Here is a 26,182-nt window from a genome sequence, read left to right as displayed (position 1 = left end):
GCTGTATAAACAATAATTTCTAACAGTGTTGAACTGCTATAATGCAGCTATTGAAAAATACTGTGATAGCTGTGTTTGCCACAGCATTCACATGGTACAGGGCTGATGTGATTGGCCTTGTACCATATGATCACTATGACCAATCGCAGTCAAATACAACAGCCATTGTTTACTACTATTTACTGTGATCGGACGCAGCGATCACATGGTACAGGGCCAATCGCTGTCTGTGATCCGCTTTATCCTGAGAGCATGCACGAGCAGCAAATGTGCTATACTGTACATGGCAATGCATGCATGGTTAAAGGCAGCACCATCCTCCTTAAAGTGATATTAAAGTCTTGTTTTTGTTTTTTTTCTAAAAAAAACAGACATGTTATACTTACCTGCTCTGTGCAGTGGTTTTGCACAGAGCAGCCAAGATCCTCCTCTTCTCGGGTCCCACACCGGCGCTTCTGGCCCCTCCCTCCTGGGTGCCCCCATGGCAAGCTGCCACCCAAGCAGGCAAATTCCTGACCCGTGGCTTGCCCCCACCCCCTTCATCTCCTGATTGGCTCACTGCCTGTGATTGACAGCAGCGGCCAATCCAGGAGTGCGAATCTCCGGAGAGGCAAGGCTCTAGTGGACATTGCTGGATCAAGAGCGGCTCAGGTAAGTATTAGGCAGGGCTGCTGCACACAGAAGGTTTTTTTGCCTTCCTGCCTACAATGCATGAAGGTAAAAAAACTTGTGCCTTCACAACCACTTTAAAATTGCAGTGCATGAAAAAGTCATCATACCCCTTGAAATTTTCCACATTTTGTCATGTTACAACCAAAAACGTAAATATATTTTTTTGAGATTTTATGTGATAGACCAACACAAAGTGGCACATGATTGTGAAATGGAAAGAAAATGATAAATGGTTTTCCAAATTTTTTATGAATATATATCTGAAAAGTGTGGCGTGCACTTGTATTCAGCCCCCCTTTACTCTGATACCCCTAACTAAAATCTAGTTGAGCCAATTGCCTTCAGAAGTCATCTAATTAGTAAATAGAATCCACCTGTGTAATTTTTTTTTTTTTTCAGACACCTATGTGTAATTTAATCTCAGTATACATACAGCTGTTCTGTAAAGCCCTCAGAGGTTTGTTAGAGAACCTTAGTGAACAAACAGCACCATGAAGGCCAAGGAACACACCCAACAGGTCAGGCATAAAGTTGTGGAAAAGTTTAAAGCAGGGTTAGGTTATAAAAAAAATAACCCAAGCTTTGAACATCTCACGGAGCACTGTTCAATCCATCATCCGAAAATGGAAAGAGTATGGCACAACTGCAAACCTACCAAGACATGGACGTCCACCTAAACTGACAGGTCGGGCAAGTAGAGCATTAATCAGAGAAGCAGCCAAGAGGCCCTTGGTAATTTTGAAGGAGCTGCAGAGATCCACAGCTCAGGTGGGAGAATCTGTCCACAGGACAACTATTAGTCGTGCACTCCACAAATCTGGCCTTTATGGAACAATGGCAAGAAGAAAGCCATTGTTGAAGAAAGCCATAAGAAGTCCCATTTGCAGTTTGTGAGAAGCCATGTGGGGTATACAGCAAACATTTTTTGGCCTTAACGCAAAACGCTATTTGTGGCAGAAAACTAACCCTGCACATCACCCTGAACACACCATCCCCACCGTGAAACGTGGTGGCAGCATCATGTTGTGGGGATGCTTTTCTTCAGCAGAAAATACAGAACAATCTTAGAAAAAAACCTGTTAAAATCTGCAAAAGACTTGAGACTGGGGCGGAGATTCACCTTCCAGCAGGACAAAGACCCTAAACATACAGCCAGAGCTACAATGGAATGGTTTAAATTAAAGCATATTCATGTGTTAGAATGGCCCAGTCAAAGTCCAGACTTAAATGCAAATGAGAATCTCTGGCAAGACTTGAAAATTGCTGTTCACAGATACTCTCTATCCAATCTGACAGAGCTTTAGCTATTTTGCAAAGAAGAATGGGCAAACATTTGCTTGTAACTTGACAAAAAGTGAAAAATTTCAAGGGGTGTGAATACTTCAAGGCACTGTTGAATAGCACACCCAGCAAGAAGAGATTACTGTAATCCAGTGATAAAGTAAGAATGTTTGCACACTGAAACTTTGTATGCTGTATATCCGCCCTAGTCTTTTATGTATTCTGTTTAATAGAACTGTTAAACTACTGTTGCTGTGTCATTTTAATTAGCTCTACTTTTGCCCCTTTCCAGGTTAGTTCAGTTCCATGCTGGCAATTTATTGCCTGGATCAGTCAGATGATGGCAATGCTTGATAAGAAGGAAGCCATTGCAGTACAGTTTATAATAGAAGAGATTGCTGATCATTACCCCCAGGCGCTTGTGTACTCTTTTATGATCAGTGGGGAGAACTATAACTTTGAGGACACAGTGGATGGGCACAGAAATAAAGAGTTTGTGGAAAGGTAAATATGCACAAATATTTTGTTTGTGACCATCAATAATAGATGTGTGTACAGATCAAATGGTTGCTATGAAGTGGTTAGTGGTCCTTGTCTTATCCAATACTCAAACATTAAAATTATCTTTTTCAGTTATATAAAGCCCTCAGTTTTTTAAGCATTTTCAGCAGTTGGTTTAACCTTGGCTATGTTCCAATTTAGGCCAGTGCTATGACCTCTGCCCCAGGCTTTCTTTTTTTAGGGTGGGTCTCTTCTCTTACAGAATTCTGTGGAGCCACTCTTTCATGAAGTGGTTATAGCTGTGTCTCCCTACACTGTGTGCATCAGTTGGAACATTGCTCTTCCCTCTTCCTCCCCCTCCATTCTCCAAACTAAGAGACTGAATGTGGACTGCACTGTCCACTGTTAACTATTTCCCTGTAAAGACTAGAAGTTCAGGGAAGCATCACTCAGAGAGCGGGAGCCATCAGAATTTAAAGTTGTAAGCTGCAAGTGCTAAAGTAAGAAATTTAACAAATAGCTTACCGAGGATTGTTCATTTTATTGTGCTCAGTGTGTTAAGCTAGAAACCATAATGGTTTATTACTACTTTAAAGGGCAAGACCAACCTGTAGTGGGCATACAATACTGTAAGAGCATATAATTACCCCCTTCCTGGCTGTTCCGAGAAATTTTCTATGTAGTCTGCTTTTTAAAATCCTGCACCGTGGACCCTGCAACTTCTGCTTGTAGTGTATAGATGTTTCATTAGAATAAATGGTGTCCTTAAACTGAATGTGCAGGGCCTGATAGGTGGGGGTTGCAGTGCAGGACAAGGCTGTTTCATTTGAGGTTGGATCATGTTTTATGTGCATACAGGATGTAGCAGAACGGTAGCTGTAAATGGGCCCATAGAGGTTCCCTTTGTCCTTCACACTACTCTAAAATGCATAGATGTAAACAAGCCAAACCATCCACATAGGGAAAGAATGGGATTTCTAGTTGACATTTTTTTTAAGTTCTTTATTTAGAAAGGTTTTATGTTGTACAGGACATCCAAAAGAACTATACACAGAAATGACACGGGTTAGTAACTGAATATGACAAATACAGCATGTATTCATTGGATAAATTAGAAAAAAGTTGAGTCACAGAAGCGGTATACATTGAGTGCAAGTCAAAAATCACCTGTGCATTTGTCATATAACAACTTACAACCAAATTTTGTGAAGTCCAACAAAAAAGGGCATGGTGGGGTAACCATAAGACAAAGGGGGAACTCAAGGAAGACTAAGAATCTATAGTAAATAAAAAGGAAACCAATAAATTTCTACTGGGAAAATAAGGAGGGAGGAAATTATGAGAATTGTAGGGGAAAGGGGTCATGACCCTAAGTAGTATAGAGAATCCGAGATAAGCTTTCAATCTGCTCTAGCAAGTAGAGTCTTACCCTCCTCTGAGAACTTAAAGGCCGCCCAGTAGAATCAGGTTTTCTTATAGATGTCCTGCTTATTTTGTAAGAAGAGGAATAGATCTTATGGTTAGTATCCTTTACTTTACGTAGCAACATGGAGATTGAGGAGGGGGTTAGGGTCTTTCCATTTCAAGGGGATAAAGGCTTTAGCTGCATTCAGAAGGTGACGCAGTATGGCTTTCTTGAAAGTATGGCTGTCTTGTAAGGCAGACAGTCAGGAATGGTGAAATCCATACATTTTTGGGAGATCTCCTTGACCTAGTTTCATAACATTCTCCACAGCAGGATGACCAAAAAGTGTGTAGGAGCAAACCCTTATTGCTATTTCATTGTCAGTACATTCTGGGAATTGTTTATGAAGTATCATAGGAGTTTTGTACTACGAAGATAAAATATTAGTTAGTCTCCTGGTGGCAAGAGCATATATAAGACTTTAGGGCTAACTGTAGTATCTTTTGAGATTGCTGCAGGGAAAAGGACAGGTTTAAATATTGCTCTCATTTAGTTTGCAAGGGAGGTTTATAGTCCTCTGGGAGTGCGGAAATAAGGGAGTAAATGATGGATAGAGAGTGTCTTGAGGGGTGTTGGAACAAAGCTTTTCAAGAGCCGTCAGTGGTTTCTGAAATTCTGAAGGAGAGGGTAGAGTGCGGAGGAAATTATGTAGTTGTGAGCCCCTCTGGGTGTCCAACTGGAAAGGGGCTGTATGGGCTAGCATTCATTTTTATGTAGCAAAATGCATTGGTTTTGCAATAGTATTTCCTTGGTGAAATGTAATCCCTGCTGCTTGGATTTTTCTTTTTAAGAATTCGAAACAAGCTGGATAAAAATGGATTAGCTGGAGAATTCATCAAAGCCCTGGAGCAACTGTCTAATCCTGCCTTGATATTACAGGTATATTTTGGGTGTCTAAAAGTGATTGACTTGATTATAAGAATGCCTTATTTGGATAGCGTTCTCTCCAAATTACAGTGTTTAAGGGTGATCACTTGTAGCTGTAAATTATATAATTACTTCAGCTACCAGTGCATTGAGTCCTGTTTAACTTGGGCTAATGCTGCATCTTTCATTCTAGTGTGATCACAGGTAAATGTGTAATTTATTCTGTTACTGAAAGATCTGCATTACCAGTGCCATCCACTGGGAGCTAATAATACCACTGCATGGATGTATGCAGCAGCACTACATCCTTTCATAACTCTTCCATCATTCTCCTTTACACACTATCAGCAAGTTTTGGACCCAATGACTTATGGGGGACTTCAAAGCAGCAGTATAACATTTTGTTCCCCTATGTAATCAAACATATTTATGTGGTAGATTGTCAAGGCTTTTTGGAATGAAATTTAATGTTGTGATTTGGAATAAATTTTAATTTTGCAATCATTTTTTAATACAATTTGGCCCTGCCTGGCTACATATTTATGCTTTTATCTATGTCTAATTTGCTGTCAATAAAATAGCGCATTTTCTATAATATATGCTTAGTAAGGCATTTGGAATCCATGACCTGTTAGATATTCATCTTGTATCAGTTGTTTTCATTGTAGGAGTCTCATTAGTCTTATTTTTGGCATTTAGGTATTAGAGCTGCGTAATTAATCATTAAAAAATTGTGATCTCGATTCAACCCCCCCTCACAATCTCTATTGCAGAGTTGACTTCTCTGCTCACTCAGCTGTCAAAAGAAAAAAAATGGGCAGTCTGCCAAGTTTTTAACAACAATGTCTGTGCTAGTAGATAACTAGAAACATTGTAACTCTTCCTCCTTATCCCCCAAAGGGATACATTTCTGTGTGTAAATGCAGGAAGTTTAACCACTTAACCAGTTCCGGACCAGCCGCCGCAGTTATACTGCGGCAGGTTGGCCAGGCTGTGCGAAGTGTCATAGGTACGTCACGCGTGCGACGATCGGATTCGCTTCAGAACCTATCAGTCCCTAGGCCAATGATTTCTGGCCTGGACCTGCTGATCGGTCCTGGCGAATGAAATCCTTCCCCTGCATGCGTAAGTATAAACACAGCAGGGGAAGTGATGTCATCTCTCCTTATGGAACGCTTTTCCATTCCAGTTAACCCCTTCACCACCTGTCACTGTGTCACCCAGTGCAGTGTTCATATTTTTTTTGATCACCGTACTGGTGTCAGTGAAAAAATCAGAGTTAGGGTACTTAGTGGTAGGCCCAGATAGGTCTAGGGACCCCCCCTAAAGGTTTAACCACTTGATCACCCCCTGTCTCCAGTGATCACTGTATTAGTGTCACGGTTGACGCTGGTTAGCTAATTTTTTTTTATAGCGTCAGGACACCCGCCGTATATTAGCTAAATAAAGGTTTAATCCCCTGATCACCCAGCGGGTGTTATCAGTTAGGTTTTAGTGCCAGATAGGGTCTGCTTTGCTTCAGGCAGCATCAGATTAGTGCCAGTAGCGCTAACACCCACGCACGCACTATACACCTCCCTTAGTAGTATAGTGTCTGAACGGATCAATATCTGATCAGATCTATACTAGCGTCCCCAGCAGTTTAGGGTTCCCAAAAACGCAGTGTTAGCGGGATCAGCCCAGATACCTGCTAGCACCTGTGTTTAGCCCCTCCGCCCAGCCCACCCAAGTGCAGCATCAATCGATCACTGTCACTTACAAAAATACTAAACGCATAACTGCAGCATTTGCAGAGCCAGGCCTGATCCCTGCAAAAGCTAACAGTTTTTTTTTTGTAGCGTTTGAAGCAATTGCTGACAGTCAGGAGCTCTTTTTTCTGTGAGTCTCACTACTGTACCAGTAAATATAGAGACCAAAATGTCATATCGAAGGTACAGTAGTGAAGAGGCTTACACGTTTCTGAGCATGACAGATAGTGAAGAGGAAGTTGCCATTCTGTCAGATTCAGGCTCAGAATACGAACCCATAGACAGCAGCAGCACCCTGACAGCTTTGACGACGGAGTAGTGGTCCCTGCCAAGGTCAGACGTACTCGTCCCCGTTCTTCTGCTGTCGTTGCCAGAACTGCAGGGCTCTCGTATGGAGCAGAGAGCCAGTACTAGTGCCGCTCATCCTTCTGGTGAACTGCCAAGCACCAGTGGCCTAGTACATCCTGGTCGTACATCCAGCACTGCAGTAACACTTGGTGACGTGGCGAGTCCCATAAGTGCAGTTCCAACTGGTGAGGTGGCTAGCACGAGTAGTGTCCCGCAGCCACCAAGAAGAAGACAAACACAGGCCCGTCGAGCCCAAAGTGCCCTTCCTGCTGCCTAATTGGGAGCCCACCACTTCTGCAGCACCTGTACTTCCCTATTCACTGGCCAACCCGGAATTCAGGTGGAAGCAGTTGATTTTACGTCAACAATTTTTATTCGCTGTTTTTCACGGAAGATCTATTGTGGACCGAAGCAATTTGTATGCTGGTCAATTAATTGCCGCTAATCCCCAGTTGACCATTGCCAGAGATTGGAGACCTATTACGGTCTCCAAATTTAAGACTTTCCTGGGCCTATCCCTGTTGTCATATTTGTCCACTGACCCAATTCACCATATGCCTGTGTTCCCTGCCTCCATGACAGGACACAATACGAGCAGATCTTGCCGTTCATGCACTTCAATGATAATGAACTCTGTCGTCCTCGGGGTGACCCTGAATTTGATCGGCACCACAAAATTAGGCCTCTCGTAAACCACTTCAACCAACAGTTTGCAGCCTTATTTACTCCCGATCAAGTTGTCTGCATTGATGAGTCCCTGATTAAGTTTTCTGGCCGTTTGTCTATCAAACAGTATTTTCCCAGCAAGCGTGCCAGATATGGGGTCAAGATGTATAAGCTCTGTGACAGGGCAGTAGGCTATACATTTAGTTTTATGGTTTACGAGGGAAAAGCTAGTCACGTAGAGCCGAAGAACTGCCCTGACTACATAGGGCGCGCTGGTAAGATTGTGTGGGACTTGGTGTCACCCTTATTCGGAAAGGGGTACCACTTGGATAATTACACGAGCGTGACACTTTTTAGTCACCTTTTTGATTATGGAATTGGCGCATGTGGCACCATGTGATCTAATTGCCGGGGCTTCCCCCAAGGGCTTGTAGAATCCCGACTTAGACGGGGAGAGAGAGCCTGCTTGAAGTGTAATAATTTTTAGCAGTAAAGTGGAGTGATTTACAGAATGTTTTCGTTCTGTCCTCGCTTCACGCAGACATGACAGTACAAACTCCTACGGTGACTGGTGTTGTGGAGAAACCCCTCTGTGTCCACGAATACAACCTTAACATGGAAGGGGTGGACCTTAACGCCCAGTTGTTGGCGCCGTATCTAATTGCCCATAAGGCCAGACGCTGGTACAAAAAAGTGTCTGTATACTTATTTCAATTGGCTCTGCTGAACACTTTTGTGCTATACAAAGCTTCAGGACGAACTGGATCCTTCCTAAAACTCGAGGAAGAGATCGTCACAGCCCTTCTGTCTCCAGATGGTGCTATGGCCCACCTTTTCAACGCAAATGCAGTGAGCCAGCTGCATGAGAGGCATTTTCCGTATGTCCTCCCTGGTACCCCTACCCAAAGAACACCCCAAAGAAGATGTGTCTGCAGAAAACGCGGTTTTAGGCATGACACCCACTTTTATTGTCCCTCCTGTCCTGATCAACCTTGTCTCTGCATCGGTAACTGTTTCAAACGCTACCACACACTAGTGGAGTATTAGCGTAGGGTACAGCACTACACAGTCCTAGGGCACACTAACACAGGGTCTCGAAAGATGAGATGGCCAAAAAAAAAAAACCCACAAAAACACACAAAAAAAAAAGCCAAAAATAGTTGTGGTTTTAATTTTTCTTCTCTCTATTCTCTCTCTCTCTCATGTTCGCTCTCTACTGTCCGTTCTATTGTTCGCTCACTATTGTTCTCTCTCTGTTACTGTATTTTAGTACTGTAATATTTTTTTTTTACTATGTTTTATTGCATTTGCTTTGCAGGTATGGTATGTCTTACTGTTATACTGTAATGTTACTTTGTTTAATTGTTAACAATCAATTTGCTTAGCAGCTACGCAATTCAGCTGCAGCACGGGTTTATTTATTCTGATAGCAACAGCGTTTGCTCCCACGATACATAAAGCCGTGAGTCCAGCGCTGTAGGAGGTGATTTCACCACCACAGTTAAACAAAAGAGCATATATGCCGAAGCAGGGGTGGAGGAGTAATTTGCTCCTAACATTAGGGGCGGATTACTCCCATGCTTCAGCATACAGTGGAGACGGAAAGTATTCAGACACCCTTTTTTTTTTATCACTCTGTTATATTGCAGCCATTTGCTAAAATCATTTTAGTTCATTTTTGTTCCTCATTAATGTACACACAGCACCCCATATTGATAGAAAAACACAGAATTGTTGACATTTTGCAGATTTATTAAAAAAGAAAAACTGAAATATCACATGGTCCTAAGTATTCAGACCCTTTGCTCAGTATTTAGTAGAAGTGCCCTTTTGATCTAATGCAGCCATGAGTCTTTTTGGGAAAGACGCAACAAGTTTTTCACACCTGTATTTGGGGATCCTCTGCCATTCCTCCTTGCAGATCCTCTCCAGTTCTGTCAGGTTGGATGGTAAACGTTGGTGGACAGCCATTTTTAGGTCTCTCCAGAGATGCTCAATTGGGTTTAAGTCAGGGCTCTGGCTGGGCCATTCAAGAACAGTCACGGAGTTGTTGTGAAGCCATTCCATTATTTTAGCTGTGTGCTTAGGGTCATTGTCTTGTTGGAAGGTAAACCTTCGGCCCAGTCTGAGGTCCTGAGCACTCTGGAGAAGGTTTTCGTCCAGGATATCCCTGTACTTGGCCTCATTCATCTTTCCTTCGATTGCAACCAGTCGTCCTGTCCCTGCAGCTGAAAAACACCCCCACAGCATGATGCTGCCACCACCATGCTTCACTGTTGGGACTGTATTGGACAGGTGATGAGCAGTGCCTGGTTTTCTCCACACATACCGCTTAGAATTAAGGCCAAAAAGTTCTATCTTGGTCTCATCAGACCAGAGAACCTTATTTCTCACCATCTTGGAGTCCTTCAGGTGTTTTTTTTTTTTAGCAAACTCCATGCGGGCTTTCATGTGTCTTGCACTGAGGAGAGGCTTCCATCGGGCCACTCGGCCATAAAGCCCCGACTGGTGGAGGGCTGCAGTGATGGTTGATTTTCTACAACTTTCTCCCATCTCCTGACTGCATCTCTGGAGCTCAGCCACAGTGATCTTTGGGTTCTTATTTACCTCTCTCACCAAGGCTCTTCTCCCCCGATAGCTCAGTTTGGCCGGATGACCAGCTCTAGGAAATGTTCTGGTCATCCTAAACGTCTTCCATTTAAGGATTATGGAGGCCACTGTGCTCTTAGGAACCTTAAGTGCAGCAGAATTTTTTTGTAACCTTGGCCAGATCTGTGCCTTGCCACAATTCTGTCTCTGAGCTCTTCAGGCAGTTCCTTTGACCTCATGATTCTCATTTGCTCTGACATGCACTGTGAGCTGTAAGGTCTTATATAGACAGGTGTGTGACTTTCCTAATCAAGTCCAATCAGTATAATCAAACACAGCTCTACTCAAATGAAGTTGTAGAACCATCTCAAGGATGATCAGAAGAAATGGACAGCGCCTGAGTTAAATATGAGTGTCACAGCAAAGGGTCTGAATACTTAGGACCATGTGATATTTCAGTTTTTCTTTTTTAACCTCTTCGTGCCTGCGCTATAGCCAAAAGACGGCTGCAGCGCGGACGCTAATTGCCGGGAGGCTGTCCCTGGATGTCCTCCTGTTTACTTCCGTCATCGGGGAAGTTCTGTGCTGGCCGTGTCCCTTGTCATTAGTGCCATCTGTCATTAGTGCCACCTGTCATCAGTGCCACCTGTCATCAGTGTCACGTGCCATCTGTTATCATTGTCACCTGTCATCAGTGCCATGTATCAGTGTCACGTGTCATCAGTGCCACGTATCAGTGCCATCTGTCATCAGTGCCACGTGTCAGTGCCATCTGTCATCAGTGCCACGTATCAGTGCCATCTGTCATCAGTGCCATATATTAGTGCCATTTGTCATCAGTGCCATGTATTAGTGCCATCTGTCATCAGTGCCACGTATCAGTGCCATCTGTCATCAGTGCCACGTATCAGTGCCATCTGTCATCAGTGCCACGTATCAGTGCCACGTATCAGTGCCATCTGTCATCAGTGCCACGTATCAGTGCCATCTGTCATCAGTGCCACGTATCAGTGCCATCTGTCATCAGTGCCACGTATCAGTGCCATCTGTCATCAGTGCCACGTATCAGTGCCATCTGTCATCAGTGCCACGTATTAGTGCCATCTGTCATCAGTGCCACATGCCATCTGTCATTAGTGCCATCTGTCATCTGTGCCATCTGTCATTAGTGCCATCTGTCATTAGTGCCATCTGTCATCAGTGCCACCTGTCATCAGTGCCATCTGTCATCAGTGTCATGTGTCATCAGTGCCATGTATTAGTGCCATCTGTCATCAGTGCCACATATTAGTGCCATCTGTCATCAGTGCCACATTAGTGCCATCTGTCATCAGTGCCACATATTAGTGCCATCTATCATCAGTGCCACGTATCCGTGCCATCTGTCATCAGTGCCACGTATCAGTGCCATCTGTCATCAGTGCCACGTATAAGTGCCATCTGTCATCAGTGCCACATCAGTGTCACGTGTCATTGTCCTGGTGCTCCAGGGCCTTCAAAAATGTAAAAGGTAGTCAACAAGTTAGATGTGTAATTTGTGCTCCCTGCATGTCGGGCCTCTCTATGTGGCCAGGCTGTGAAAAAGTCCCACACATGGGATATCGTAATACTCAGGAGGAGTAGCAGAATGTATTTCGGGGTGTTATTTGTGGTATATACATGCCATGTGAGAGAAATAACCTATTACAATGACAATTTTGTGGGGGGAAAAAAAAGAAAATCTTCATTTTGCAAAGAATTGTGGGAAAAAATGACAACATCAAAAAGCTCACCATGCATCTTACTAAATACCTTGGAATGTCTACTTTCAAAAAAGGGGTCATTTGGGGGGTATTTGTACTTTCCTGACTTGTTCGGGTTGCAAGAAATGAGATAGGCCACCAGTACATCAAGTGTGATAAATTTTTTATGATTTGCACCACAGCTTGTAGACTCTCTAACTTTCACAAAGACCAAATAATATCCACTAATTTTGGTTATTTTTACCAAAGATATGTAGCAGTATAAATTGTGGCCAAAATTTATGAAGAAAGATTAATAAAGAGCAAAATGTTATCACAGAAACTAAGAAAAATGCGTTTTTTTTTTCAAAATTTTCGGTCTTTTTTCATTTATAGCGCAAAAAAAAAGATAAAACCAAGAGGTGATCAAATACCACCAAAAGAAAGCTCTATTTGTATGAAAAAAAGGACAAAAAAATCATTTGGGTACAGTATTACATGACTGAGTAATTGTCATTCAAAGTGTGAGAGCGCCGAAAGCTGAAAATTGGTCTGGTCACGAGGGGGGTTTAAGTGCCCAGTTGTCAAGTGGTTAATAAATCTGCAAAAATGTCAACAATTCTCTGTTTTTCTGTCTATATGGGATGCTGTGTGTACATTAATAAGGGGAAAAAAATGGACTTAAGTTATTTTAGCAAATGGCTGCAATATAACAGAGTGAAAAATTTAAGGGGGTCTGAATACTTTCCGTCCCCACTGTATATTTTTTAGGCACAGATTGCATTAAAAATGTTTTGTTTTTACTATGTTTTATTGTATTTGCTTTGCAGGTATGGTATGTCTTAGGTCTCATGCACACGAGATGCCGGTGCAAACTCTGCTGAACACATGTTTTTAAAAGCTGAAACCAGCGTTTAGAAATGCCCGTTTAGCCGCGTTTTACCGCGATTGCGTCTAGAAGCGTCTGCAGAGAATGACATTTTGTGACCCAACTTTGGGGCCCCATATCTCGGGGCTAGGAACCCCAAATTTGGCATGCTAACACAGTGGAACTAGCACTACAACATATCCAAATTTGGGGTTCCTAGCACCAAGTGGCCCCGAGATATGGGCCCCAAAGTCGGGTCGAAAAATGTCAAACACTTCTGCAGCAGAGAATGACATTTTGTGACCCGACTTTGGGGCCCCATATCTCAATGCCACTTGGTGCTAGGAATGCCAAATTTGGGTATGTTATAGTGTTATTCCAATTGTGTTAGCATACCAAATGGGGTTCCTAGCAGCAAGTAGCCCCGAGTCAGGTTGTAAAATATTCCTTTAAAAACACTTATAAACGCAAACGCTGCTAAACGCGTGCTTTGAGTGCAGAGGAGAGATCTAGGGTCTAATAGACACCATTTTTTTCAAAAAAAGAGTACCTGTCTTGTACCTAAGTATTGCTATCATAGGGGATATTTACTTTCCCTGTGATAACAACAAAAATGAGGTAAAAATATATAAATGAAAGGAACAGTTTAAAAATAAAATAAAAAAGCACCCCTGTCCCCCCGTGCTTATGCGCAAAGGCGAACGCAAGCATCGGTTTGGTGTCATATGTAAACAGCAATTGCACCATGCATGTGTGAGGTATCACCTTGAAGGTCAGATCGAGGACAGTAATTTTAGCAGTAGACCTCCTCAGTATATAAAATGGTAACCTGTAAAGGCTTTTAAAGATGTACTTAGTTTGTCGCCGCTGCACGTTTATGCGCAATTTTAAAGCACGTGTTTGGTATCCATGTACTCGGCATAAGATCATCGTTTTTATTTCATCAAACATTTGGGCAATATAGTGTGTTTTAGTGCATTAAAATTAAAAAAGTTTCTTTCCAAAAAAATTGTGTTTGAAAAATCGCTGTGCAAATACTGTGTGAAATAAAAATTGTAACACCCACCATTTTAATCTGTAGGGCCTTTGCTTTAAAAAAATATATAATGTTTGGGGGTTCAAAGTCATTTTCGTGAAAAAAAAAATATTTTTTCATGTAAACAAAAAGTGTCAAAGGGCTTTGTCTTCAAGCGGTTAGAAGAGTGGGTGATGTGTGACATAAGCTTCTAAATGTGCATAAAATGCCAGGACAGTTCAACACCCACCCCCCCACCCCAAAATAACCCCTTTTTGGAAAGTAGACACCCCACGCTATTTGCTGATAGGCATGTTAAGTCCATGGAATATTTTATATTTTGCGGGAAAATTACAATTTTTTTTTTTTTTTTTGCACAAAGTCATCATTAAATGATATATTGCACAAACATGCCATTGGCATATGTGAAATTACACCCCAAAATACATTCTGTTGCTTCTCCTGAGTATGGGGATACCACATGTGTGAGACTTTTTGGGAGCCTAACCTCGTACAGGCCCCCGAAAACCAATCACCGCCTTCAGGCTTTCTAAGGGCGGAAATTTTTTATTTCTCTCCTCACTGCCTATCACAGTTTCGGATGCCATGAAATGCCCAGATAGCACAAACCCCCCCCAAATGGACCCCATTTTGGAAAGTAGACACCCCAAGCTATTTGCTGAGAGGCAAGTTGAGTATTTTGCAGATCTCACTTTTTGTCACAAAGTTTTGAAAATTGAAAAAAGAAAAACATTTTTTTCTTTTCTTTCTTCGTTTTCAAAAACAAATGAGAGCTGCAAAATACTCACCATGCCTCTTAGCAAATACCTTGGGGTGTCTACTTTCTAAAATGGGGTAATTTCAGGGGGTTTTGTGCTATCTGGACATTTTAGGGCCTCCGTTATCACCATTAGAAAGCCTGAAGGTGGTGATTGGTTTTCGGGTTCCTGTACACGGCTAGGCTCCCAAAAAGTCTCACACATGTGGTATCCCCCGTACTCAGGAGAAGCAGCAGAATGTATTTTGGGGTGTAATTCCACATATAGCAATGCCATGTTTGAGGAATATATCATTTAGTGACAACTTTGTGCAAAAAAAATAAGTTTGTAATTTTCCCGCACTTGTGGCAAAATATAAAACATTCCATTGACTCAACATGCCTCTCGGCAAATAGCTTGGGGTGTCTACTTTCCAAAATGGGGTGCTTTGTGGGGGTTTTGCACTATCTGGGCTTTTTATGGCTTTCAAAACTGTGATAGGTAGTGAGGGGTGAAATCAAAAATTTTTGCCCTTAGAAATCCTGAAGGCTGTGCTTGGTTTTCGGGGTCCTGTACGCGGCTAGGCTCCCAAAAAGTCTCACGTATGTGGTATCCCCGTACTCAGGAGAAGCAGCAGAATGTATTTTGTAGTGTAATTCCACATATAACCATGGCATGTGTGAGCAATATATCATTTAGTGACAACTTTTGTAATTTTTTTTTTTTTTTTTTTGTCATTTTTCAATCACTTGTGACAAAAAAAAAAATTCAATGGGCTCAACATGCCTCTTAGCAATTTCCTTGAGGTGTCTACTTTCCAAAATGGGGTCATTTGAGGGGGGGGGGGTACCATTTTATCACCTCAAGAAATGAGAGGAAGTCATAAACTAAAAGCTGCGTTAATTCCAGAAAATGTACCCTAGTTTGCAGACGCTATAGCTTTTGCACAAACCAATAAAAATATGCTTATTGACTTTTTTTTTACCAAAGAGATGTGGCTGAATACATTTTGGCCTAAATGTACGGTCTCTTTCCGTTTATATCGCAAAAAATAAAAATCACAGAGGCAATCAAATACCATCAAAAGAAAGCTCTATTTGTGGGAATAAAGGACGCAAATTTCGTTTGGGTACAGCGTTGCATGACCGTACAATTACCAGTTAAATCGGCGCAGTGCCTAATTGTAAAAAGTGCTCTTCTGGGGCTGAAGTGGTTAAAGTCTAAATCTTTTTCTGACACTTGTTTCTTACAAAGTTAAAATCAGTATTTTTTGCTAGAAAATTACTTGCAACCCCCAAACATTCTATATATATATTTTTTTTTAGCAGAGACCCTAGGGAATAAAATGGTGATTGTTCAATTAATTAAAAAAAAAACGAAACAGTAAAGTTAACCCAATTTTTTTGTTTAATGTGAAAGATGATGTTATGCCGTGAGAATCGTGATCTATCTTCTAAGCAAAAAAATTGTAATTCTCATTTTAGCCAGAATCGTGCAGCTCTATTAGGTATTGGGGATTGCTATATTAAACTGCAGCTAACACTGCTCTATTTTAGGTCAAACATTTCATTTCAGTTCCTCGTGTTGTATCTACACACAATGGCATGGATACATGTAACATAAGTAAAAAATAGAAAATGCAGCTCGTAGCCTCCCTGACGGTATTCCCGAGTGTAGCTCGGGGTTAAATTTCAGTCCCATTAGCGGTAACCCCCGAGCCACAATCGGGATTACATTGCAGGATCCTGGTGCGGCGTTACTTACCTTGTCCCCAGGATCCTGCGATGTCCCCCGCTGTGTCTGTGGGCTCTGTCTCCTCCGAAGCCTCTCCGTGCCAGGCTCCGTTCCCTGTGAGCGTCATGACGCACGTGGGCGGAGCCTGGCGGCAAATTCAAAAAAATGTACAAACCATAACACATACAGTACTGTAATCTTACAGATTACAGTACTGTATGAAATCATTTCACATCCCTTTTGTCCCCAATGCATGCAGTTTTATATGATATATACTGTTCTTTCTGCCTGGAAACTGGAGATTGTCCATAGCAACCAAAAAGTGTCCCTTTATGTCAAAAAGTGGCTTTAGACCAGCTAGAAAACAGCGATAGTAAATTAGAACATTTGCAGAATTGAGCGATTTTTTTTTTTTTTTTTTTATTATTATTTATATTATAATTTATGTTTTTGTGTTTCAAATTTCATCATACCTGGGATATCTACTAGACTCTTGTTTGGACAGATTTAAGTGTGTTATTGTTAAGAATTACAGGCCTACAATATAAAACGCCAAATTTCCATGCAAAATAATTGTAACGCTTTCAGCACCTAAAATCCGAAATAATCATACCGCCAGGGAGGTTAAGGAATACAAACACCCCCAGGATCACCCTAGGGGTAAGTATTCAACTGGTGAATCATAAGTGGTAAAAAATGATATAAATGTGCAAAAATACACTGAGAGCGACAAGTGCATAAATGATGATGAATGAACTCATATAAACATGGCACAAACAAGTACTTGGAGTACATATAATCATATGGCATAAGCTAATCACAATGAAGATAAGACTGTAATAAACAAAAACACATCCATGAACTCCTCTAGAGATATATAGTCTGTTGTTTGATCAGCATAAGACAATCATTTCCAACAGGCTCCCTACACGGGACCTCTGCCGTTAGATGGTGTATACCTGCGTCTATATCCAAGGGGATTGATGGTGGATGTTCACAGCGAGGGCCCCAGCTGACAGATGTTTGTTGTCATCGGCAGAGGTCCCGGTTGGAGGGCCTGTTGGAAACGATTGTCTTATGCTTGATCGACCCACCTCCGTCTGGTGTCTGGTGTGTACCACGCTTTGTGGTAAGAGTATCCATTCCCTCTGTTTTTTTTTTTTTTTTTTTTTTTGATGCACACCTCTGTTTGCTGTTTGGGGAAGTCGTTTCCCATATTTGTCATCATCAGAAGAAATATCTTCTACTGCCTTCTCCAACAGACTATATATCTCTATATAGAGGAGTTCATGGATGTGTTTTTGTTTATTACAGACTTATCGTCATCTTGATTAGCTTATGCCATATGATTATACAGTGGGGCAAAAAAGTATTTAGTCAGCCACCAATTGTGCAAGTTCTCCCACTTAAAAAGATGAGAGAGGCCTGTAATTGTCATCATAGGTATACCTCTACTATGGTACTATAGGTACCTAACTATGAGAGACAAAATGTGGAAACAAATCCAGACAATCACATTGTCTGATTTTTGAAAGAATTTCTTTGCAAATTCTGGTGGAAAATAAGTATTTTTTCAATATCAAAAGTTCATCTCAATACTTTGTTATATATCCTTTGTTGGCAATGACAGAGGTCAAACGTTCTCTGTAAGTCTTCACAAGGTTGTCACACACTGTTGCTGGTATGTTGGCCCATTCCTCCATGCAGATCTCCTCTAGAGCAGTGATGTTTGGGGCTGTCGCTGGGCAACACAGACTTTCAACTTCCTCCAAAGGTTTTCTATGGGGTTGAGATCTGGAGACTGGCTAGGCCACTCCAGGACCTTGAAATGCTTCTTACGAAGCCACTCCTTCATTGCCCGGGCAGTGTGTTTGTAATCATTGTCATACTGAAAGACCCAGCCACGTTTCATCTTCAATGCCCTTGCTGATGAGAGGAGGTTTGCACTCAAAATCTCACGATGCATGGCCCCATTCATTCTTTCATGTACACGGATCAGTCGTCCTGTTCCCTTTGCAGAGAAACAGCCCCAAAGCATGATGTTGCCACCCCCATGCTTCACAGCAGGTATGGTGTTCTTTGGTTGCAACTTGGCATTCTCTCTCCTCCAAACACGACGAGTTGTGTTTCTACCAAACAGTTCTACTTTGGTTTCATCTGACCATATGACATTCTCCCAATCCTCTTCTGAATCATCCAAATGCTCTCTAGCAAACCTCAGATGGGCCCGGACATGTACTGGCTTAAGCAGGGGGACACACCTGGCACGGCAGGATCTGAGTCCCTGGCGGCGTAGTGTGTTACTGATGGTAGTCTTTGTTACTTTGGTCCCAGCTCTCTGCAGGTCATTCACTAGGTCCCCCCGTGTGGTTCTGGGATTTTTGCTCACCGTTCTTGTAATCATTTTGACCCCACGGGGTGAGATCTTGCATGGAGCCCCAGATAGAGGGAGATTATCAGTGGTCTTGTATGTCTTCCATTTTCTAATTATTGCTCCCACAGTTAATTTCTTCACACCAAGCTGCTTGCCTATTGCAGATTCAGTCTTCCCAGCCTGGTGCAGGTCTACAATTTTGTTTCTGGTGTCCTTCGACAGCTCTTTGGTCTTCACCATAGTGGAGTTTGGAGTGTGACTGACTGAGGTTGTGGACAGGTGTCTTATACTGATAACAAGTTCAAACAGGTGCCATTAATACAGGTAATGAGTGGAGGACAGAGGAGCCTCTTAAAGAAGAAGATACAGGTCTGTGAGAGCCAGAAATCTTGCTTGTTTGTAGGTGACCACATACTTATTTTCCACCATAATTTGCAAATAAATTCTTTCAAAAATCAGACAATGTGATTGGATTTGTTTCCACATTTTGTCTCTCATAGTTGAGGTATACCTATGATGACAATTACAGGCCTCTCTCATCTTTTTAAGTGGGGGAACTTGCACAATTGGTGGCTGACTAAATACTTTTTTGCCCCACTGTATGTACTCCAAGTACTTGTTTGTGCCATGTTTATATGAGTTAATTTAAGCACTCACTTGTCATTTTCAGTGTATTGTTGCACATTTATATCATTTTCTACCACCTATGATTCACCAGGTGAATACTTACCCCTGGGGTGATCCTGGGGGTGTTTGTATTCCTTAAGTGCTGCATTTTCTATTTTTTATTTTCATACACAATTTGTTATGTTGTTGATGCTAGCTGCTGTTTTGTAGTAATTTTTCTTGTGTCACTAGTAGCGCAACTTTTTTCACATATTTTATGCAACATAAGTAACTAATTGGTTCTATTTACATTAAGGACTGGAAGGATGAAGTATTCATTGAACTGTCTAAAGTAAAACGAGAAAATGGGAAAATTAAGGAGTTGTATAAGGAGATGCTTTTAAATTTGTGCAACACGAAGGACCACTTCTTTGGATCATTCAGAATGAGGTTTGCAGAGGTAGGTGATTTGTGGTGCAATTAATAAGGATTGAATGGTGTACATGAAGCCATTGCTAGACTCAGTAATTGTTTGCCTAGGAGATGGGGAGAAAAATGGCTTTGCCTGGGGGACAGATCTTGGAGCACTGTGAGGGAAATCTCACGATCAGGTTCCCTGAGAAAACAGCTGGGTTTTCATTTGGAACAATCATTCAAAACTCAAGAGTACATTTTAGGGAGTTTGTATTTTGTTATTGTTTAGGTATATCTTTTTATTACCTAAAACTCTTAAAGAGGAAACAATAGGTGGCTGTGCTGTAAATTGTGCTCTAAACTGTAATGTAAGTAGATATGTTATGAACTATCTTCACAGCATAAGGTAGTGATTACACGGAGTGGGAGATTTGTAGAAGCAGTGACCACTGTGAAGGAGGTAGTAATCAGTGATCATTGCTGCTGATTGTCGGGAGATGCTCCTTAATCAGCCTACATCTGCTGTTTGCTATGACTGCTGGGTGGGATTGAAGGCTGCAGAAGGCATTGGAAAAAGGATCAGAATGTTAATGGTTAGCTTGCGAAGGTGCTGTTGGTAATTTGAAACCAACATCTATTTTAACTAAGCTTATTTGTGCAGGCAAAAACAGTGATAAACAAATTGTTCAGTTGACGAGGACAAGGAAATCTGCATTTAAAACCAAATGATTATTGACTGAGCCTGAATCGGGTATTACAACATAGGTCCTGGATTGGATTGTCTATGTGGTAAATGGCCACAACATGTATTTTTTTGAATGTGTTATTTTTTTGGATTCGCTCCTGCGACACTTAGGGCAGATGATGCTAAACTGCTATATAGTGGAAAGGAGTTATTGGACATTAGTTTACAGTATAATGCATTAGCTAGGAATGTACCCCCGGGGGGTTATGGTATCCCAAAGAATCTAGTCCTGTCAGTATATCGGGATTCCTTCAATTAGCACATTTGGTAAGAGGCGTAGGAGACGGAAGGAGAGGAAGCAGAAGCAAGGCTGTTGGGGCGGCATGCTGACAAGGTTGAGAAGGCAGGCCCACAGACCCCCGCTGCCCAGTCTCTTTCTAACCAATGCTAGATCCATAAACCCTAAAATGGATGAGTTGCAGGTCGCCACGTGCAGTTTGGTTAAAGAGTGCTGTCTGTTGATAATAACTGAAACGTGGTTTCATCCTCTTGTATTGTTCACTATTGTGCACATATCTGGCCGCACTTTCTATCGCCAGGATAGAAATAGCAATTCAGGGAAGAGCAAAGGAGGTGGCCTTTTGTATTTGTTTTAAATGAGTGGTGCTCTGATAGTAAACTTGAGGACACTTATTGTTCGCCAGATTTGGAATTTATGTTGGTGAAATGTAGACCTTTTTACTTATTCAGAGAATTTACAGTAGTGATCATTATTGTGGTATATATACCGCCAGATGCAGATACTGCAGTGGCACTGGATATTTTGTCAAATCTCATAGGCAAGTATCAACGTGCACATCCTGATGGGGTTTTGGTAGTTGCAGGTTATTTCAATAAAGGGAACTTGAGGGCTGCGCAACCAAAACTACATCAGTTTGTTAAATGCACTTTTAGAGGTGAAAATACCTTGGATAGGGTGTATTCCAATGTTAAGCAGGCCTACAGAGCCATTCCACTATCCCATCTGGGTCAGTCAGACCACCTTTCTTTATTCCTTAATCCAGCATATATTCCTATCAGGCAGAAAATAGCTCCAGAGTGGAAAATAAGCAGAATTTGACCAGAGGGCTTTCTCTTACGGCTACAGGATTGTTTAGAAAGAACCAATTGGGAGATATTTGAGCAACAGGATTTAAATCTGTATACAGAAACAGTTCTGGACTATGTAAAAACTTGTGTGGATAATCTTACTGAGGATAAGCGCATTCGGGTCTTTTCAAATCAGAAACCTTGGATGACCAAGGAAATAGATAAAATAAAGAGTCTTCTTAGCGAACGGAATAGAGCATTCAATGTCTGTGATAAAGCAATGTATAGTATTTGCGAGAGCTAATTTGAAAAGAGGCATAAAAGAAGCCAAATTAGCCTATAAAAAGATAATTAAGGGACTATTTTAATGGAAACGATGCAAGGGAGGGTTGGAGGGGTATACAGTATTTGACACAACATAGAGAAACTAAAAAAATGGAAGATAATTTTAGTGCTTCACTGGTTGAAGAATTAAATAGGTTCTTTACACGGTTTGAGGTTGTGTTACCAAACCAGGATATAGGGTGTCCTTTAGGTCCAGGAAACTGTACACTCACTATACAGGAATATGATGCGAGGCAGGCTATAAATACAAGAAAATTATCAGGTCCAGACAGAATCCCAGGGAGAGTAGTTAAGGCCTGTGCTGATAAAATTAGCTGTAGTCTTTGCCAAGGTCTTTAATCGATCACTATCATCTGCTGCTGTTCCGGCATGTTTAAAATCAGCCATTATTATTCCAATTCCAAAAAAGTCAACTGTGGAAAGTATAGACGATTATAGACCAATAGCACTGACCTCAGTACTAATGAAGTGCTTTGAGAGGTTGGTCTTGAAATATATCAAAACTAGATTACCGGGTAGTTTAGATCCTTATCAGTTTGCGTATAGGGCAAATAGAAGCACAGAAGTTGCAATAGCTTTAGCGCTGCATGGGGCACTTGGACATCTGGAGCATTCAGGAAACTACATAAGGGTGTTGTTTATAGATTATAGCTCTGCCTTTTAATACCATCATTCCAGATCGGTTGGTTGAAAAAATGCAAAAATTGGATTTTCCGCCCTTTATTTGTTTTTGGATAGGGGATTTTTTGGTCCATCGCTCACAGGTTGTCAAATTGGATAAATTTGTTTCTTCCAATCGAGAAATAAGTACTGGAGCACCGCAGGGTTGTGTTTTAAGTCCCTTTCTCTATTCACTGTACACATATGACTGCACCGCCTATTATGAAACCAATAGTATAGTTAAGTTTGCCAATGACACTACCGTAATTGTTTATATCACTGGAGAAGATGAGGAGCAATACAGGAGAGAGGTTGATAGGATAGTGGAATGGTGTACAGCTAATTACCTGATCCTAAACACAGGGAAAACAAAGGCCTGAACCAGCATTACTTTTTATTAAAGGAGTGTGCGTGGAGTGGGTCTCTACCTTTTTAAGTTTTTGGGAACATGCATTTATGAAAACTTATCGTGGACAATCAACATTAACCGCTTCAATACAGGGCATTTTCACCCCCTTCCTGCCCAGACCAATTTTGAATTTTCAGCGCTATTGCAATTTGAATGACAATTGTGCGGTCATGCAACATTGTACCCAAATGAAATTTTTATGATTACTTTTCCCCACAAATAGAGCTTTCTTTTGGTGGTATTTGATCACCTCTGCAGTTTTTATTTTTTGCGCTATAAACAAAAGAAGAGTGCCAATTTTGAAAAAAAAACACAACATTTTTTACTTTTTGCTATAATTAAATATCCCAATTTAAAAAAAAAAAATTCCTCCGTTTAGGCTGATATGTATTCTTCTACATATTTTTGGTAAAAAAATCGCAATAAGCATATATTGATTGGTTTGCGCAAAAGTTATAGCATCTACAAAATAGGGGATAGATTTATGGCATTTTTATTTAATTATTTATTTTACTAGTAATGGCGGTGATCTGCAATTTTTTTCGTGACTGTGACGTTGCAACGGACATATCAGACAGTTTTGGGAACATTCACATTTATACAGCGATCAGTGCTATAAAATCCCACTGATTATTGTGTAAATGCGACTGGCAGAGAAGGGGTTAATTATGTTTCCTAGGGAGTGATTCTAACTGTAGAGGGAGGGGACTCACAAGGGGAGGAGACCGATCGGTGTTCCTCTGTACTGGGAACACACCATCGATCTCCTCTCACCTGATAGGATGTGGATCTGTGTGTTTACACACACAGATCCACGGTCCTGCTCGGTTAACGGGCAATTGCAGGTGCTCGGCAGATATCGCGGCCTCCGGGCACGTGCATCGGGTCCCAAGCAACGCGGCGGGCGTGCGCCCTAGACGGCCGGGAAGCCGAGGCCGTCATATGATGCCCACCCAGGATGGGAGATCCCTCCTGCAGAAGTCATATGACTATGGCCAGGTATTGAAGTGGTTAAAGCCATTATTAAGAAATCACATTTATCGCATTTATATTTTTTGTGATTCCTTAGGAAGAATGGCTTGGGAAGGAAGGTGCTAGAGACCTTCTATCGCTCTGCCATTGAGAGTACATATTGTATTCTTGTTTGGTATCCTAGTTGTACGCAGGCAGATAAAAATGCTCTAAAGAGGGGGCGTGGCCTGGACGGGACTCGAGATGGCCGCATAAACGGAGCTCTCCCGCAGACCGAGGACTAATCCGCTATCTCCCGGGACCCAAAGCCAGCAATATTGAGATGGGTAATGCCCCGTACACACGGTCGGACATTGATCGGACATTCCGACAACAAAATCCTAGGTTTTTTTCCGACGGATGTTGGCTCAAACTTGTCTTGCATACACACGGTCAAACAAAGTTGTCGGAAAATCCGATCATTCTGAACACGGTGACGTAAAACGCGTATGTCAGGACTATAAACGGGGCAGTAGCCAATAGCTTTCATCTCTTTATTTATTCTGAGCATGCGTGGCACTTTGTGCGTCGGATTTGTGTACACACGATCGGAAATTCCGACAACGGATTTTGTTGTCGGAAAATTTTATAGCATGCTCTCAAACTGTGTGTCGCAAAATCCGATGGAAAATATGTGATGGAGCCTACACACGGTCGGAATTTCCGACAACAAGGTCCTATCACACATTTTCCATCGGAAAATCCGACTGTGTGTACGGGGCATTAGCCCAACAGGAGTGCCTCCACCCCCCGCATGGGGACCCAAATGGACACGCAGCTCAGCCACAACATTCCGGACATCTTCCGGACTCGGGGCTCAGGCAAGTCCGCGGCTTCACAGGCCTCTGCACCACACTCACCGAGTAGTGACATGCAGGCAGACAAAGAGGTCACAGGCACTGAGAGATCTTTCCTCCCTGTGAGCCTCCCTGACCTACAAGCTGTAGCACTGGATATTAAAAGCTCCCTAGCAGCAGCTATATCAGACCTAAAAGCTGATGTGCAAGCAATAGCTCACCGCCTAGATACTGTGGAACAGACATCACATTTACACACAGCAGCCATTAAACAAGTGCAGCACACATATGATACTCAACTGCCACATCTTCTAGAACTGCATCACCACGTGGAGGATCTTGATAACCGCGGTCGCAGGCATAATGTACGAGTGAGAGGGGTCCCAGAGGTGATCGAGCCGGCAGTTATACCGCAGGCCATTTGCTCCATTTTCAATGATCTCCTAGGACGCCCAGGAGACTCCCCCATTGAAATGGAGAGAGCCCACCGTGCACTGCGACCTCCACCCAGAGACTCTGAACCCCCGAGGGACGTCATATGTTGTATTGTGAACTTTCCACTTAAAGAGGAAATTCTCAGAAAAGCGAGAGAAAGAGGGTGTATTCTGTACAACAGCACTAAAATCAAACTTTTTCAAGATTTGTCCCAAATTACATTGCAAAACAGGCGCTCATTGCGCCCACTTCTGGAAGCTCTCCGCTCATGTAATATACGGCACAGGTGGAAGTTCCCATTTGCTCTGTCAGCCTCCGCCAGAGGCCGCTCTGCACTGCTACGCACACCAGAAGATCTACATTCATTCTGTGACCAGCTTGGCTTACCTCAAATTGAATTGCCAGAATGGTATGCCTTCTATTTTCCAAGTGAACCCTAGTGCCAAGTTTCCGTTATCCCATCACCGAAAGCCCAAAGACACCGCACGAGGCGCCGCAGACCGGATCCTACTTCCCCCCGAACCTCGCGCCATGCACAGAGACCCGAATCACCAAAGTTCTGGGGGTGCAGGAACCCCACGCAGAGACCGGCAGGATTCTTAAAACAACGCAGTGGCACGCAAGTACTGCTCTATGGGTACCACCATTACTGTTAACCGAAATGTTTTTTCCCTTTTTGTTTTGTTTTTTTTTCGCACCTCTTGTACACAATTAACATTACTTAATCAACCCGAATCTCCCCCATGCCTTTGTAAGATATATACAGGTTTAATGGGCACCTGTCCTGCTTGTTGAGCCAACCCAGAAATGCGCAATGGAAATATTTGACAGTCTTCGATCTAATCACTCTCAACACCTTATTTTTCATTCTAACTCAGGACCCGAATTCAAGGACTTGATCCTAATATAATGACTACAACCTTCAAACAAGTGATTTTTTTACATTTGTTTTTTTTTTTTTTTTTGCTACTAAGAGAATATGCTGGTCTATGGTGGGGAGGAGGCGGGGGTGTGGCACTGCCCCCCTACTCCGGACAGTTTGGCACATCATAGCAATACAACCTCCCATAATATAAATATATATTTGCAAATCTAAATTAGCAGGCATTGTGCCGTATATGGGA

At 42.1% G+C, this 26,182-nt stretch overlaps 1 protein-coding gene across 2 annotated transcripts in view; it reads left to right on the top strand.

The window, feature by feature from the left end:
- PRKDC (protein kinase, DNA-activated, catalytic subunit) overlaps positions 1-26,182 on the top strand; it is a 712,087-nt gene that overhangs the window by 562,956 nt on the left and 122,949 nt on the right. For both annotated transcript variants that reach the window (XR_012244521.1, XM_073631567.1), the window contains exons 74-76: positions 2,246-2,457; positions 4,711-4,798; positions 19,530-19,673. Coding sequence is in view for 1 of the 2 variants with exons in the window: in XM_073631567.1 (XP_073487668.1) it covers positions 2,246-2,457; positions 4,711-4,798; positions 19,530-19,673 (444 nt within the window). In the remaining variant the exon portion in view is untranslated. The remainder of the gene's footprint in view (positions 1-2,245; positions 2,458-4,710; positions 4,799-19,529; positions 19,674-26,182) is intronic.

Source organism: Aquarana catesbeiana, linkage group LG05, assembly GCF_042186555.1.
Source record: "Aquarana catesbeiana isolate 2022-GZ linkage group LG05, ASM4218655v1, whole genome shotgun sequence".
In the NCBI taxonomy this organism is placed as follows: Eukaryota; Metazoa; Chordata; class Amphibia; order Anura; family Ranidae; genus Aquarana; species Aquarana catesbeiana.
Note: the sequence above shows the minus strand (reverse complement) of the source record. Positions and strands in the feature narration are given on the sequence as shown.